The following is a 16,321-nucleotide window of genomic DNA, read 5'->3' as shown; positions in this document are numbered from 1 at the left end:
TGTAGACAATAATAACCAACTAGAGAGCAGCAGGGTCAAATGCTACAGCAGTGCCAGACCAGCAGTTTTAACCCCTTAAAGGTGGGGTAAGCGATTTTTCAAAAACGCTTTAGAAAACTGATTCCGGCCGACTAGCAAAACAAACTTGTAGCCAATCAGCAGTAAGGGGCGTGTCGGACATTAGCCGAGCGACAGAAAGATAGAGATGGTGGATAAAAAACAAAAGAGGAAAACGTCTGCGGAACAAAAGAAGGCTTAAGGCAATAAGGCAAGAAGTAGGACCTGTGTAAATATCGGATCAGCTTTCCAGCGCTGGAGAGAACTCAAGGAGCGGAAAGCCTGTGATCGGACGCTGAGGTTGCTTTGTTTCTTCTCGATAGGTGAGTAACACCGTGTCTGCGCCGCAACAGCTAAAGTCTGTCTAGTACACTGGATGCGACAAAGCGACCGTTGAAAATCATTTTAAATTTGTGTCAATACGTCATAAATAGAACGCAGCAGCAGTTTTCTGTCGGGGATTTGTCATGTCGTGCTGCGCCGCATCCAGTGTAAACCATAGATATGTATATATTATCTATATGGTGTAGACAGCATCACTGATTATAATGAGTTCCATAGTATTTTGTCGCGCCGTGACACTCGCGTCCGGTGTAGACACGGTGTAACATTGGTTTTGCTTTGTTTCACAGAACTAATCGTTGCCTGGGTTGCGTACGTATGTGTGGGGCGGAGCTATCAAAATAGGGGCGAGACCCTTTTGGGGTAGGGGCGTGTTTGTTTTGGTGATTTCAAATATCAACACTGGCTACCAGAAATCACTTACCCAACCTTTAACTGTCATCCCCATTTTTGAAAATTCACGAGAAAGTGCACTATCCAAACTTAAATGATTATAATTCATGAACGCTTTTGCATACAGACCTAAGGTTGGTCTCTTTTTAAAGAAGGCAATTAGCAGATTATTACAGAAGTGAAATTATTTAATCAAATGAAAGTATTAAAAAGTTATAGAAGTTTAAATTTACTGTAAAGAAAATGTATTGTACTATTTTTATTTTATTTTATTATATAAAATAAATTTAAAAAAATAGTTAAAAATACAAAATTGCTATAAAATTAAAGCCATATGTTTACATAAGTTTTGTTCCAAATTTGAAGTTGATATAAAAAAAATTGAGGTTCATGTGCAATTTTGTTTAGGCGTTATACCAAAAAGAGCCACCGGGTGCCACCATGACATAGATATGTGGGGGCGTGTTAGAACGAGCCGTTTTAGGTAGGCGTGGCTGACTCTTAACTTTTATAAAGAATATCTCTTTGGATTTGAGACTTTAGTCTTTGCAACTTTACAGATCGTATTTATGCACCAAGAGCTTGTAACACTCCAAAGAGAAAGGAAAACTTGAAATCGCATCATATGACCCCTTTAAAGAAGAAACCAATCCGATGTATATTTGACATTTGAGGTTTAATATAGAAAAGCACTAAAGTTTTTTCAGTTAGAGTGTTTTCAGCTTGTTTATTTTCATATAAAAATACGGCATGCAGTTGCATCAAACAATGGTATAAACATCATTCAATGTAAATTGTAATAATCGCAATTACACTTTCAAGGGAATAATCGACAATTATCGTGCAGCCCTACTATTACTGTTCCTACATAATTTGTAACAAAATAAAATGGTAAAATATCTATTTAGGAGTCTTAGATCTTTCCAATGATATATAGTTTGTCATGATTATATTAGGATTTAATTGTACTATAGTGAAGTAAATTTAGGCATCCCGTATATGGGACGGTGACAGTTAAAGGGTTAAACCAGACGTTAATGTGGAGATTATAGCATCATTAAGATTAGGCTTAGTACGTTGGTGTTACAGTAGGTATTTGTTGTGGTGGAACTTATAGTGAATTTCCATTTCCAAATGTATTTGCCAGTGTGATGTCACAGATCCCAAAACATCCAAATGAGCCATTTTTGTATGGTTACCTAAAAGCAAAGGGGAACGTTTTAGGTTATAAAACGTAGAATATTTTAATGGTTCAAAGACCTCTCATATGTCAAAAGATCAAGGAAAATTAGATTTCTCATGACCCATTTAAATTGAATGGGACCTTGTGGAAAAAAATGCAGGTTCTGCTGCAAGCAGCTTTTCAGACAGACTGCACATCTGCAACATGACTCGCTTTCCATTTATAGAACCGTTTTCTGAAGCCCCTCATCTCAGAAAACACAAATTGTAGGTTATTCTTGAAAAATTACAGTGGACAGGGGTGGCATCCATCTTGCATCTTCGCCAAGTCACTTTTTTTTTTTTCAAGATATAAGTTTAATACAAATGTGCTTCTGGCTTTTGTATTATGATGCATTATTGTACAGTTTGAATCATACTCTTTGTGTCTTCAAAATCTCTTTAGCAAAGTCAGTTGGTAAAGTTTTCCTGCAACTCAAATATTAGAACATAGTGCCACCAACACCAAGGTAATGGGTTCGATTCCAAGGGAAAGCAAGAACTGATTAAATGTAAATGTGTACTTTGAATGTATTCTGGTGTATGAATTTAAGTGAATTGAAGTTATTTTGTTATCACTGAAGCCCTCCGCTACATACAAAAAGTGGTGGCAGTTGATTGCATAGTGTCCAACATTCCACATTTTTTGGTTAAATAAGTGCATCATCTGAGTACTGGAGGTGCCTTTTTTGTTGTAATTTTCAGTGTGGACACACTACTACAAAATGGCATGCAATAGTGCATATGCACACAAAGTTGGACGCACCTTATATCTTAATAAAGTATATTAAGGATTTAAAGATAATGGCACCATAAGATTTTTTTTTTGAAAATGTAAATCTGGATGGTGTTTTTCATAGTGACAGGTCTACTTCAGTCAATAAGATAAAGCTGTAAAATCATCCTACGCTGCTTGAAAAGCCGTGTATCATGTCTAGACTTTGTCATCCACAGGTCCTGTCCAGGCAGTGAGGACTGGAGAAAAAGTTTTGTGTACTGGAAAGTTCTGACAGTATTCTGGATCTGTGAATTTCCAACCCAAACGCTGACTAATCATGAATCATTAGACATGACATCTCAGTTAACTTGCCATTTTTTTTTTTACATAATCTAACTAAAATAATATTAGACAAAAATTATTATTTCTCAAATTTATTTTAAAAAACCTTGCACAGCAATTGATTCTTGCCACTGGTGCCACAATGAAGTTTCAGCAATCCACATACGAATCTATAAGATTTAAAAAATATATATATTTATAAAAATGTATTATTATTATTTATGAGGTGGTTCTGTGTATTTATAATATTTATTAGATATTGTTATATATATCTTATTGAAATTTCAACTTAAAAAGCTTAACATATCATTGAGGACTCATTGTGGATTGGCTATAAAATATCACCAGTTTTGTCTTCTTCTACAAAATACAGTAGGGGAGAGTGGGGACGGTTGCAACACTTTCCGCATTTGCTTTAGTTTCTCAGAGACTGTTTGCATTAGAAACTCAGAATTTTAATACAATAAAGCCACATCAGTCAGCTACTCACCCGTATTGCTGTAACACGTGCACATGATTATATACAATTTATACTTGAATAGACAAAGTCAAATGTTGCAACTGACCCCACAACAGGGGACGGTTGCAATAGTTGCAAGCTTTTACATCAATGTTGTGGTAAGGGACAGCATGTTGGGACGGTTGCAACAATGTGATGCAACTGTCCCCACACTGACAGCCGTGACATAACTTGGTATATTAGCTTGACACAATATCTTTGACACATGCTAGCTATGCCTATTAGAAGCTAAGAAAACACAGATATAAATCATATGTTTTTACAATGCTTCTCGCAAACAACTTAAACAGTATGACAAAAAAATTTGATGATTAAAAAAAAATACTTTTTTTACCATGCAAATTATTATTTGTAGAAGGAATGGTCACATGTGCCTGATTGGCTTCGAAGAGAGTGTGCTGTTATGAAATGCCTTTCATATAAAATCTCTTAGGCAGACTTGACCAAGATTGCAAAAGCTCAAGGTTAGATTCCTCTCAGCTTGTAAAAGAGGTCCTTGTTTTGTAGAAGGATGCACTGTTAGACATCCCTTTGGCCACGACAGCACATGACTGGTATGATAAAACCAATGTCTTCATGGTTCACATTTCGAATAGATGCTGATATCACTGCATGATGACGTCAGGCTCAATGTTGAAGAGCAGGTCGTCGTTGCCTCTGCGCACCTCCAGCAGCAGAGTCGTGTCTTGGTTGAGCGCTTCCTTCAGGTCGCTGGTGCTCATCAGGGGCTCTCCGTTTAACTTAACGATGATGTCACCGTCTCTGATGCCCCCTCTGAAACACATTTGGAGAAATTATACACTACAATTGTCAGTTGTGTACTTGAATTTGTAAGGGACAACATATAGAGCTAATTGTAAAATAAATCCTGACAGGTGATCAGGACACTGACACAGAGGAGCAAAATAAATAAATATGTAGATAAGAAATATTAATTTGAGTTAAATTATTTAAATTTTTTTACTGTTTATTATCTTACAGCCTCTGCTTAGACAAAAGTAGTACATTACATGTACAAAAAGCTACGGGAATTCTTTTTGTGCGCAAAGAAAACAAAAATAACTATTCAATATTTTCTTCTCTTCTGTATTCTCGTAGCTTCATAAAATTATGATTGGACCAATTAACTATTTTACCGATGTCCTTACTACCTTTCTGGGCCTTGAATGTGGTAGTTGCGTTGCTGTCTATGGAGGGTCAGAAAGCTCTTGGATTTCATCAAAAATATCTTAATTTGTGTTCCGAAGATGAACGAAGATCTTATGGGTTTGGAACGACATGAGGGTGAGTAATTAATGACAGAATTTTCATTTTTTTGGTGAACTATCCCTTTAAGTCTTCATTCCAGAATATGTAGTGAGAAAACCTTCACTTTGACATATGCTATTACTTCTCAAGGGCTGGGCCGTTTTTTATAATTGTATTATATAATTTGAATGTAATGTCTTGCCACAATTTTATTTTTTTTTAAAAATCAGGGAATCTGAGTTGTGCATAAAATGTTAGAATTCGACATGTTGACAATACACCAACGATAACAGCTAAGAGAAAAAAAACTCATCTGACTGCCAATGCCAATGCACCTGATTAACCAGGCTCTGTGAAGGAACGTAACATAAAACATATCAATAGTGGCTATTCATACAGAATGTGTTATTACATTGAAAAATGTGAGACACAGGCAGTGGAAATGGAAAAGTTGCGAGTTTAAGTAGCGTGAGTTGAATTGAAACGCTGCAAAAGAAAATGTGAGTGAATCTCTACATTTTGATTTTTTGATTTACAATTTGCTATTTTTTCTAGTTTTATATTATTTAACAAGGAGAATGTTATTTGAATCATGTTGTAGTTTCATTTTTAAGTTGACTAGTTACATGTTAATACATCAAAATCGTTATCTTGAATCAATCAAACATTTTGAAAAAAGGCCAAGATTTTATTTTTTGCCATATCGCCCAGCTCTAAACAGATTTATTACATAAACCTGGAATATACAAATCTGTCATTTCATAGTTAATCGTGATCTTCAATATGTTGTTATCCACTCAGCTCAGACAGAGATAAACTACTTGGCTTGGAGTTCTGAAACCCAACCACAGCAGAAAGACCAAAGAGCATCTGGTTTGGCTGATGCTTACTTCTGAGCAGGGGAGTGAGGAACCACCTCGTGGACATAGATCCCGCTGCTGACATCAGGGAAATCAGGATTCTGCTGCCTCAGCTCTTCCACCAGTCTGGAGGAGACAGACAGAACGCCTCACATACACAGACACACAATGACTAAACAGCACTGCGGTGTTCATTTACATGTGTTGTGTATTAGCGTCTGTAGTGAAGGACACTCACGCTTCTGTGACGGTGAGCATTCGGATTCCAATGAAACGCTTCTTCACTGATCTTGGCTCTGAAACAATATGTAAATGTGTTAACACATTTAATCCTGCAAGAATGACTCTAAAAAATAAACCATATGTTTAGTATTAGATGATTCATACTCTGACCTCCCTACAAATTCCCTTGCACAAAAGTTGCACCATGTACCTTTGTTCTGCTTTCCTAATGAATCATTTAAGAAGCGAGTAATCCTGTCTGAAGGAATGGCAAAGGAGATTCCTGCAGCTACCTTCAGGGTATTGATTCCTATCACCTCCCCATCCTTATAGAAGACAAAACAAGAAGAAAAATTCAGTATCAGTATGTTTGTCGTTGTATTGTTCCAATGTGTCATTCCAAACTTGTCTTTCCTTCTTTTATGAAACAAAAGGGGAATTTTCGAAAAGCAGACTGAAATGTAATATTCAAATTATATAGAAAAGAGTGGATATTTTTTAAAGTTCACCTTTTGTGTTTCATACAGATTTGTAAAAACATTGGTTGAATTATTCTTGTAAGTCTACTGTCAGAAAGCCGAAACATCACAGTGTGAAATAATTACCAAATTAACGAGTGGTCCACCCGAGTTCCCATACTAAGAAAAGAGAAAGAAATCATGTTAATTGTTGGTTCTCAAACAATTTTACACATACATTATCGAGGATTAGATTCATGCCAAAACTACTGAACATAAATATAAACCCAAAACTTAAAATGAAGTAAAAATCTGAGACTTCAAATAAACAGCTTCCACTCTAAAACTTAACAAGAGCAATTTGTCAGAATTGCAAGGGAAATAATAATTAATGTTAATTATCCCTTGTGTGGTCTTCGGTCACTTGTAGCTTCACCAGAATGGTACGAAACTTGGTGACTTTTATGGAACTTAGTATGTGAACACAAAAAAAATTGAGGGCATGATTCGAAAAAGCTAAGTGGTCGGAAAAAAAAATGGTCACATTCATGGTCTTCGGTCAAAAATGACCGACCATAGGAAATGAATGGGAAATGGGGAAAAAAATCGAAAATACAGATTTTTTTTGTGTGCAATCTACAAATCCCCCACAATGCAGAAAAAAATTGCACAGCAATGAAGGGGTGAAACTCTAAAACAGACACACACATACAGAATTATACATACTCAAATGAATTGGTATGGCTAGCCATATAACCAAAATGAGTCAGAAGACTGAAATAAGAGGTTAAAATCAGATCAGACCCAGAAGGATTAAGCTCTGATAAAGCATTTCTGTTCATTTTTGTTACAGTTTTATAGAATTTTAATGTTTTGTGTAACAAAATGCTTTCTGTGTTCAGTTTTGAATGTAGTAATAATACCGGTATAAAAACAACAGGGTAATTCACAAGCCTCTCTATAGAGTCCTATACAGGAATCTAGTGGTTACATCACAGGTTTTTTCCTTTTTTTGCTCTCACCAGGAGGTGCTATTCTGCCTTCAAACATTGGATTTTAAAGGCCAAGTCTCTATTTTAATCTGAAATACTGCATTAATTGAAAAATAATTGTAATACATTTTAAATATTATTTTAAAATATGAATTAGTACCATAAAATTCTCTCAAAATACAAAAGAAAAAATATTATTGAACCAAAATATATTAGATTGATTTTACTGAAGAAGAAAAAAATTCATTTTGTCCGTTCATTTCAGGTGTCCGTTCACTTTGACCGCGAAGATCATGAGTGTGACTCCCAAATGAGGAGCACACAAGGGTTATCAATGCTCAAAACTATTTTACAAACCCTATATTAATGGGATTAGATTTGTACCAAAAGTATTGACAATAAATTTTCAAGCACTGAACAAAAACATAAATTCAAAACCAGGGCTGGCATACTAGGCAACACAATTTGGAGCCGATATAAGGGTTTGTTTTTTTTGCCAAGGACTTGCTCATCATGCAGGGAATACGACCCATGGGTTTGTAAAAAAGTTGATAAAGTATCCTCCCCCTTCTTCTCCATCTCTCAAAATGAACTAACCAAAAAGCTCCTGAAAAGCTGAAAAATCTCCAGGATATGAAGCTTAAAAGTTTGGAGGCAGATGCTGCCAAATGTGCAAAGATTATTGACATGTTTACTGCAGTAGTCTCTGCTTCATCAGCAGAGTCAGCAGCAGAATAATCAAGTAAAAGAGCAGGTGGTGAGCCAGGAAGAACAGGCTTGTTCTGTTTTCAGTGATGAGGGCCAAAGGCACAGGCAGGAGGAGGAGCAGAACAGGGTTGTTAAATTGATAAGGAGTAGCCTCATGATAACAGAGACTCACAGGGAGTGAAGAAGGAGGTAACCTATCCTAATGTGTGTGCGCCATAAAGATTATGACTGTTAAAGGGGTCATATGATGCGATTTCAAGTTTTCCTTTCTCTTTGGAGTGTTACAAGCTGATTGTGCATAGATAAGATCCCTGAAGTTGCAAAGACTAAAGTCTCAAAACCAAAGAGATATTTTTTATCAAAGTTAAGACTCTGCCACGCCCCCCTAAAACGGCTCGTTCTAACACGCCCCCACATATCTACCTCACTATGTGGAAATATCTGTGTATAAATATAATGCCGCCCAAATGTGCACGCAAAGAAAGAATGTACAGTATTTGAAAAATAATGTGTTTTTTGAACATTAAAGCATGTCAACATATTCTGTTACACCAAATACACAACATAATGATCTTTAAAAAAGCATCATATGACCCCTTTAATTAAATTTCAAGTAATTATTTAGTCAGCACAACAGAAGCTATCTGCTAGCTATTTTGGATAGCTATTGGTTAGTTTCCTCAAACAGTCTTAACTTTGATGGACTATTATAACACATTGACTAGCTAATCTGTCATTGACTAAGCTCACGTTGCCATGAGTGACTTTGTTGATCAAGATTTCATCATGAACATTAGGATATTTGGTTTTTATCCTGTTTGTCAAATAAATTAGAATAAAAATAATAAAAACCAACTGTTTTTGCAACAGAATAGCAAATGAAACCTGTAAATATTAATAATAATAAATATGAAAACTCTAGTAATTCAATAATTATTTATAATAATAAATTCTGATAATCAGACAGGAAGCAACATAACCATTAATAAAATATAAGTTTTTGACTTTTTTGTTTTAAAGGGTTTTTTCTTCACGAATAATATATTTTGAATAGTTTTGTTCAATACATGTACATTACTTCTTGAATGCAATATGACTTCAGAAATGAATTTCAGAGGTTTTCTTATGCAACAGCAGTAAGACTCATAACATGTGTTGTTCTGGTTATTCAGTGTCTTACGTTGATGATGGCGTCAGTCTGGATGAAATCCATGTCTGAGTCACGGAGACCCAGTTCTTTCCCATCTCTCTGTGCAGTGCTGACTATTCCTGTCGTCACTGTGTTCTGCAGGGCAAACGGGCTGCCGATAGCAACCACAAACTCACCCGGGCGCAGGTCTGCCGAGTGACCCAGCAATAAAACAGGCAACTTTTTCTGCCAAAGGAAGTAGTTGAGTAAACACATTTTGGCTTTTGTATTATAAAGACAGGTCTTAGAGTACAATAAGAAGAGTTCTGTCTTACCTGCGGATTGATTTTGATAGTGGCAATGTCAGACTTCTTGTCGATGTCTTTGATAGTGGCCTCAAACACATCCCCACCACGCATCTGTACTTTGAGTCGCTGATGACCCGAAACAGGTTTGGTGCTGGACACCACATGAGCATTAGTCACGATCAGCCCGGTCTCTGACATTACAAAACCTGAACCACTTGACAGCGGAACCGTCCGGCCGAAGAGGGGGTGGCTAGGGGGAAAAAGCCAAAATACAAAGTTCTCATTATTTAGTTATATACATTTGCATTGAACATTTAGAGTGATTCAAAAAAATTGAAAACTCTCTCTCTCTTTTTTTTTTTATTCACTATTGATCTTAAATTTCTTTTTTTTTTTTGTATACCGTATGTTTGTGGGAAAAAAAATTACACCAGAATCCTTTCAAAAAGACTACTTGGAAATAACATACTGTACATTAGAATATTCTGTACTTTGCAAGTGCAAATGGAATATAAAGTTTTCAGACACTTAACTGCATTATTAACAGCAAATCAATGAAAATGTATAATAGTTTAAGTTTATATGAAATACAATTAACTGAACTAAGACCACTTTTTTTTGTTTAAAGTACTTTAAAGTTAAGGTAGTAAAACTTGGTTTAGTATTACATATTTCTATATAATTTCATGATTTTTTTCTATTGCATTTCAAATATGATTAGTTTACTACGGTTAACGTTTTAGTTTGAATGTACTGACAAACATGTTAAACTAAAATATGCTTTAATATATTTGTAATAATGAAGTTGCAATTTAGAACATTTAAAATATATTAACTTTAATATTGAAATACACATTGCATCAAGTACACTTCACGTGTAATCAAGTACGTCATGTGTGTTTTAGTATGTTAGTCAACACATTAAAGTAAGTGCACTTCTTTAAAGCATGAAAAAAGCTTAAAACAATGATTTAAAGGACTTTAGTAATGTAATGTACTTTAAAGTAAATAACTGCAACTTTATATTAAGTGGCCTTAACTACTATGCACTTACGTTTAAATGAATCATTTGAAACAATGCACTTACATATATGTTTTTACATTATACTTATATTTTAAAAATACCTGCATCTAATTACATCTGTAATTCATTTCTGTAATTTCATTTATAATTACACTGTTGACCCATCCATTACACCTTAAACCTACCCATACCACCAAACCTGTCCCTAAACTTACCCGTATCCCACCTCAATAGCAGCAAAAGTGTTTTGCAATAAGCGTTTTGTACTTATTTTTTGATGTAAGGACATAGTAGTTAAGGCCACCTAATATAAATGGGGACCAGTTTGGTCGATATGTTTTTTTTAGATTTGAAGTACACTACCAGTGCACATTCAATGCAACTAAGCACACTTTTTTTCGAAGGGTTTATTGTATTTCAAAATCCAAACAGCCACTGCAGTGAACCATGTATGCCCTACCAAGAGTGCTTAGAGGAACATCTACAGCAAGCAGAGCTCCACCATTCACGATATCCAACACTGTGAAAGTGAGAATCTTTCCAGCAATTAACTGCCTTATAGCAATAGTGCATTCGCCAGTCCAACTTCCTGTCAGAGGCTTTACCCCAGCAACACAACACTGCAAAGCCTGTCAGACATAAAAAAGCAGCTTTAGCAAAAGCATAACATAGTGGCATCATAAGTCATTTAACAAGATGGAGCTGTATACACACACACAATTCACCACATATACATATATATATATATATATATATATATATATATATGTTTCTATAAAGACATTTGTTATATATAAAACATTTGTTTACTCAATTTCCCCATGCCACACTCTCTGACATCATTCACAAATGATTAGCTTTGGCAAAAGCAGTTGTGCATGTGTTCAGCTAATTTACAGACAGCAGTGACCCTCACACAGCTGTGTTTGCAAAGCACCTTCCTCACTTCCCCACAGTTTTAAAGCGCCGTACAGACGGCTGCCACACCATGAAAGTGTTTGCAAGTGTTTGGGCTTACTTTAAGAACAGCTCGATGTGCACCACAGCAGGGGCGATCTTCTCCACCACGTCAGCAATGAAGTTGAATTTGTACCTTGGGCTGCTGGGGTGTGTAGGACCTATACTAGCAGAAAGAATTACTCATGTTAATAATTCCAATGTACAAAATGATCAAAACCAGCTCTATGTTTTCTTCTGTATTGCAGCTGCTGTCTATTTATGTCTTTTCTGGCTCAAGAGGGCATGATTAACAAGCATGCAGTGCAGTACTGTCCTGCAGATTCAGATGGTATGCAATGATGATAGTTGGAGAAAGTCTTTTCACACACAGGAAATGTTCCTTTATAATTGGGTCTAATTCTTGGGTCTAATCACTAGGTGGATTTTATCCTTGTGCATGCTTGACTTGTGCTGGGTATGCAGTATGTGTATGAAAGAGAATGATGAGAGTGTGTACATTCCTAGTAATTAGGGCATGTTATTTTCTGCAAACATCAGGGTGGTTTTTCCCTTGACTGCTGTTTCCTGTGACCGTGTTGGCACAGCCATCATTCCTTTGTGTGCACACCCTGGTTGTCCTACTAACCTCAAATTTGAAGTCATTAAAGAATCAAGACCCTTTAAAAACTAGTTTAGTACAGTTTATCACTGAAAAAGTACTACACCTAATGGTCATCTCTTACATTGTTATTACATTGTGCAAACTCTCTGCATTGATCTCTGGCTCTGTTAATGGTTTTGTTTAACAATTAAAGTTTTTTCTATGTCATAATTAAGAGATAGGTTGCAGTCTATTTAGAGGTTAGATGCAAAATGTGCTTAATACAGAAACAATAATGAAAATGACCCAAAATTGTATTAAAGGTTTGGAGTCAGTCATTTTTTTAAATGCTTTTTAAGTCTCTTATGCTCAAAAGGCTGCAATTGTTTGAGCAAGAAAAAAAAACGTAATATTATGATATTATTACAATTATATATACAAAAAATGCAAAAAAATTCTGTGATGTCAAAGCTGAATTTTCAGCAGGCTTTACACATCTTCAGTGTCACGTGATCCTTCAGAAATCATTCTAATAGGCTGATTTGGTGCTCAAGAAACATTTCTTATTTTTATCAATGCTAAAAGTTGTGCTGCTTCATATTTTTTGTGGAAACTGTGATCCATTTTTTTCAGGATTTTTTAATGAGTCGAGAGTTTAGCAGAAAAGCATTTATTTGAAATAGAAATCTTTTGTAAACTTATAAATATATATTTTTTGTCATATTTGAAAAATAAAAATAAAAATCTTACTGATCCCCAAACTTTTGAATGGTAAAGTGTAAATACATAAGCTTATATAAGTAAATATATAAGCCAAATAACATCAATATATATTCTAATGCTTTATTCATGGCTTTCTGGATGAACATATTTAAGCTTTATAATTTGGAAGCTGTGAGAAACCAAAATAAGCATGCAATGAATTACACTCAACTGTTAATCATGAATCAAATGCAACACCCCATATAAAAGCACATTCCAGTAGAGCTGCATCACGGAGCCGTGACCTCTCAAGATTTCACGACTGCCAAGTAAGTCAACTTCCAATGGCAATGTGTGCAAATTCATTTAGACAATCACATACAATATTGAGAAATGCCACTCGACCCAAAGTTGGCCAGGCATAAACCAAAGATGAATGTCCAATAAAAATATGTTCGAAATAGTTTTCGCGTTCATTCTTTCCAGTGAGGAGTGCAGAAGAGACGAGACATCAGAAGAGCAGCTGATCACACAATCTGGTGGAAAGATGATGGGCAACATCTGTTTCTAAGGCACTAGGTTGCTTAATACAGGGATTGCAAAGGTTAGGGTTTTATTTTGAGGTTTTTGACTTAGTAGCTTAAATTGAATAGAATGATAGACTATAATTTATGTGACATTTAATGCTGTAATGATTTGCTGCTCTCCAAATAGCCATGGGCTTTCCTGTGGGTTCTTTTGCTTACAGTTTTGCTGCTTGCCTCACTACCGGGTTATTCACCAAATATATACACCAGTGTGGCCAGTGGCATTGCAGGGGTCAACAGTAACTAATGGGTGGATGATTGCTACCAGACGGACGTCTTTAAACCTGGTTTTGCTGAATCATTTTTTAACAGACCTAAATATTTGACCTAAGAAGCCCATCTCTTGATCTCTTGATCATTTCACCCCATCAATAGCCTTTTAATTCAATTCTAGGTCACCTCACACTGATAACGCGTCTCCAGAGAGGTGCTACCGTTTCCAATAGGTGCCTCCTCCCTTTTCCTGTCACCACTGAAAGAACTTTTTACTGCTGATCTGGAAGCAGTTTGACATTTCCTTTAAAAATGATAAAGGATAGGGTGTTGGTAATGAGGTCTTGTCCAAAATCAGAGCAAAAGGGCAACCTCCACTGAGAACCCCACAGGAAATCGTGCCCGGTCTGCAGAGCACAAAGCAGCCCTATTTTCCGAACTTCTCAGCAGCCGCCTTTTGCACGTCAACTTTGTGAGGTCACAGTCCCATTTTTCAAAATACTCACAATTGCTCTTTTGGTTATCAGTGGAGTTATATGTGATGGTCACTAGAGGAGCTCAAGGATGTTATCTTCTAAATGCAGTATGACACACAAAGCACAGTGGACTCACAGTGTGTGTGTGTGTGTGTGTGTGTGTGTGTGTGTTAACTGAACTATACTTTAGGGACAAAATTGTCCCCAGAATTGAGGTAAACTGCACTCACACTATTAGATGAAAACAAAACATGAACTGAACTAAGCTGCATAATAAAACTATTGTCATTTGTAGATCTGCCTATTCATAACTTATGAAAATTCCAACATTGACACAGTTATTGAACTTATTTGAATGAACATTGAACTGGTTTGAGCTGAGTAATGACACTATTTACTATTATACCTGAATTGAATATGTTTTATAATGAACTTTGCAACACTGACACTGTTATTGAATTGGCCCAACAATGAATCAACTTGTCTTGAACTGAACTGCTTTACAGCTGGATTGAATTCTTTTGATGAACTTGGCATCATTAACACTGTTATTTTCCTGCTTAATACTGCGACGCTGCTTTGAAACGATCTGAATTTTATAAAGTGCTACATAAATAAATGTGAGTGACTTTACTTGAACTTGACAAAACCTCACTCATATTTATTTTGTTTTACATTTACACATTGTTTTATTTATCAATTATATTTTAACAGTTGAGAACTAGCCTTGTGCTCAAGGTCATGACACTACATGGTGTTCACACATTGTTTTACTCAAAAACCTTAGTCTACATGTTAATATGGGACAGCACCTTTTGTGGAATGACCCGAAACATATAGTACGTCCCCATTTAAATTGCTAAGGTTTGGGGTAGGCTTGCCTGTTTAAGAGTATTTGGCATTCTAGAAGCTAATGAAGAGATATATAGTCTAATGTCATACATCCCATCCTTCCCTTACCAACATCCCATCCTTCCTTTCCCTCCCATTCAGTGTCTCCATTATTAGGCCATACACTCTAAAAAATGCTGGGTTAAATACAACCTAGTGCTGGGTAAAATAGGGACAAACCCAGCAATTGGGTTGTTTTGACCCAGCGGTTGGGTTACTACCCAGAAGGTTGGGTTAAACATTTAACCCAATTGCTGGGTCAAAACAGCCCAATTGCTGGGTTTGTCCCTATTTTACCCAGCACTGGGTTGTATTTAACCCAGCATTTTTTAGAGTGTATTATTACTGTATTGGTGATAACTTTTGCTACACCACTATGAATAATTAACAACTTAAATAATTGACAAAAAAAAGATTCTTACACCGTTTAAGGCAGGCCTGTATTAATTAATGATTTTATTGCACAAACAATACTGTTATAGTAGCCTATTTCTGTTTAAACCTTTTCAATTATTAAAATTTCAGTATAAATTAAGACAGAGATAATTCCTCTTGCTATACACAAATCACTTACCTTGATTGCTTTCACAGGGTCCTTTGTGCAGGTTGGTGATCGCGGGCAGACCCTGCTGCAGCGCTTTCCTGCTCACGGCCTTCAGGCGGCAGATGTTACCGTACGTGTTCCCGTCACTGCCGCACACTTTACTGCGGTACCTGCACTGACACACGCCTTTGGACAGTCTTTTTCCAGACGGGTGCTTGCACTCCAGCCCGTCGCCGCAGGGCAGATCTTCCTTGCGGCCGCACGGCTCTCCCTCTCCCTGTGCGCACACCAGACAGCAGTTACAGCGGTCAGGCACATACCCGCTCGGGCAGCTCGGGCTCGGACACTTACTCACATCACAGCGCTCAGGACACTTCAGTTTAGTGTCCGCGAGAGCAGCTTCGACGCAAATAAAAACGACGGAGACCAACAGAATGACCTTCATTTTTTATTTTGGTTTAAAATGAAAACGATTTCTCAGACAGTTCTTGGATAGTCAGTGTCCTCTGGAGATCACCATTACGCATCAGATTCCCAATGCAAAAAGCTTCTTTCAGATGAGATGTGTGCGTTCCTGCAGGATCAGCTGAAAGACCAGTGTGAAATGGTTGTCCCGGGAAGACGAATATTTCTTATCCAAGCCAATCTGATCTACTGATGCGCGCAAATGTCGCTGATTTCCCGTGCAACTTATTAAAACAATGTTATGTGAAGCCTCTAGATGTTTGGTCCTGTTGTATCTGCTGACCATCTCAACATCCTCGAGTGAAGTCTGCTTTTCTCTTCTCTCTAGAGGAGGCGGGGAATTTCGTTTACCCCAAAACGC

At 36.6% G+C, this 16,321-nt stretch overlaps 1 protein-coding gene across 1 annotated transcript; it reads right to left on the bottom strand.

Moving 5' to 3' along the window:
* Positions 1–3,980: 3,980 nt before the first annotated feature.
* Positions 3,981–16,265, bottom strand: LOC107707797 (serine protease HTRA3-like). The gene is made up of 9 exons (XM_016511924.1): positions 15,526–16,265; positions 11,561–11,660; positions 9,546–9,768; positions 9,262–9,456; positions 6,529–6,561; positions 6,135–6,249; positions 5,940–5,997; positions 5,732–5,827; positions 3,981–4,367 (listed from the first exon to the last, which is right to left on the bottom strand). The coding sequence occupies exons 1-9, from the start codon at positions 15,938–15,940 to the stop codon at positions 4,199–4,201; spliced, it is 1,404 nt and encodes a 467-aa protein (XP_016367410.1). The 5' UTR covers positions 15,941–16,265; the 3' UTR covers positions 3,981–4,198.
* Positions 16,266–16,321: the final 56 nt, after the last annotated feature.

Source organism: Sinocyclocheilus rhinocerous, unplaced genomic scaffold (genome assembly GCF_001515625.1).
Source record: "Sinocyclocheilus rhinocerous isolate Xijiao unplaced genomic scaffold, SAMN03320098_v1.1 scaffold611, whole genome shotgun sequence".
Classification (NCBI taxonomy): domain Eukaryota; kingdom Metazoa; phylum Chordata; class Actinopteri; order Cypriniformes; family Cyprinidae; genus Sinocyclocheilus; species Sinocyclocheilus rhinocerous.
The sequence above is the reverse complement of the archived record's forward strand: the minus strand, read 5'-3'. Positions and strand labels throughout refer to the sequence as shown.

Bases quoted from the DNA above. Each gene is read 5' to 3' on its own strand.
- LOC107707797 (XM_016511924.1), bottom strand. From the start codon at position 15,940: ATGAAGGTCATTCTGTTGGTCTCCGTCGTTTTTATTTGCGTCGAAGCT. The intron at 11,661-15,525 runs GTAAGTGATTTG...CTGCTAGTATAG, and splicing joins ACCCTGTGAAAGCAATCAAG to GTCCTACACACCCCAGCAGC. The intron at 6,250-6,528 runs GTAATTATTTCA...GTCTTCTATAAG, and splicing joins GTGGACCACTCGTTAATTTG to GATGGGGAGGTGATAGGAAT.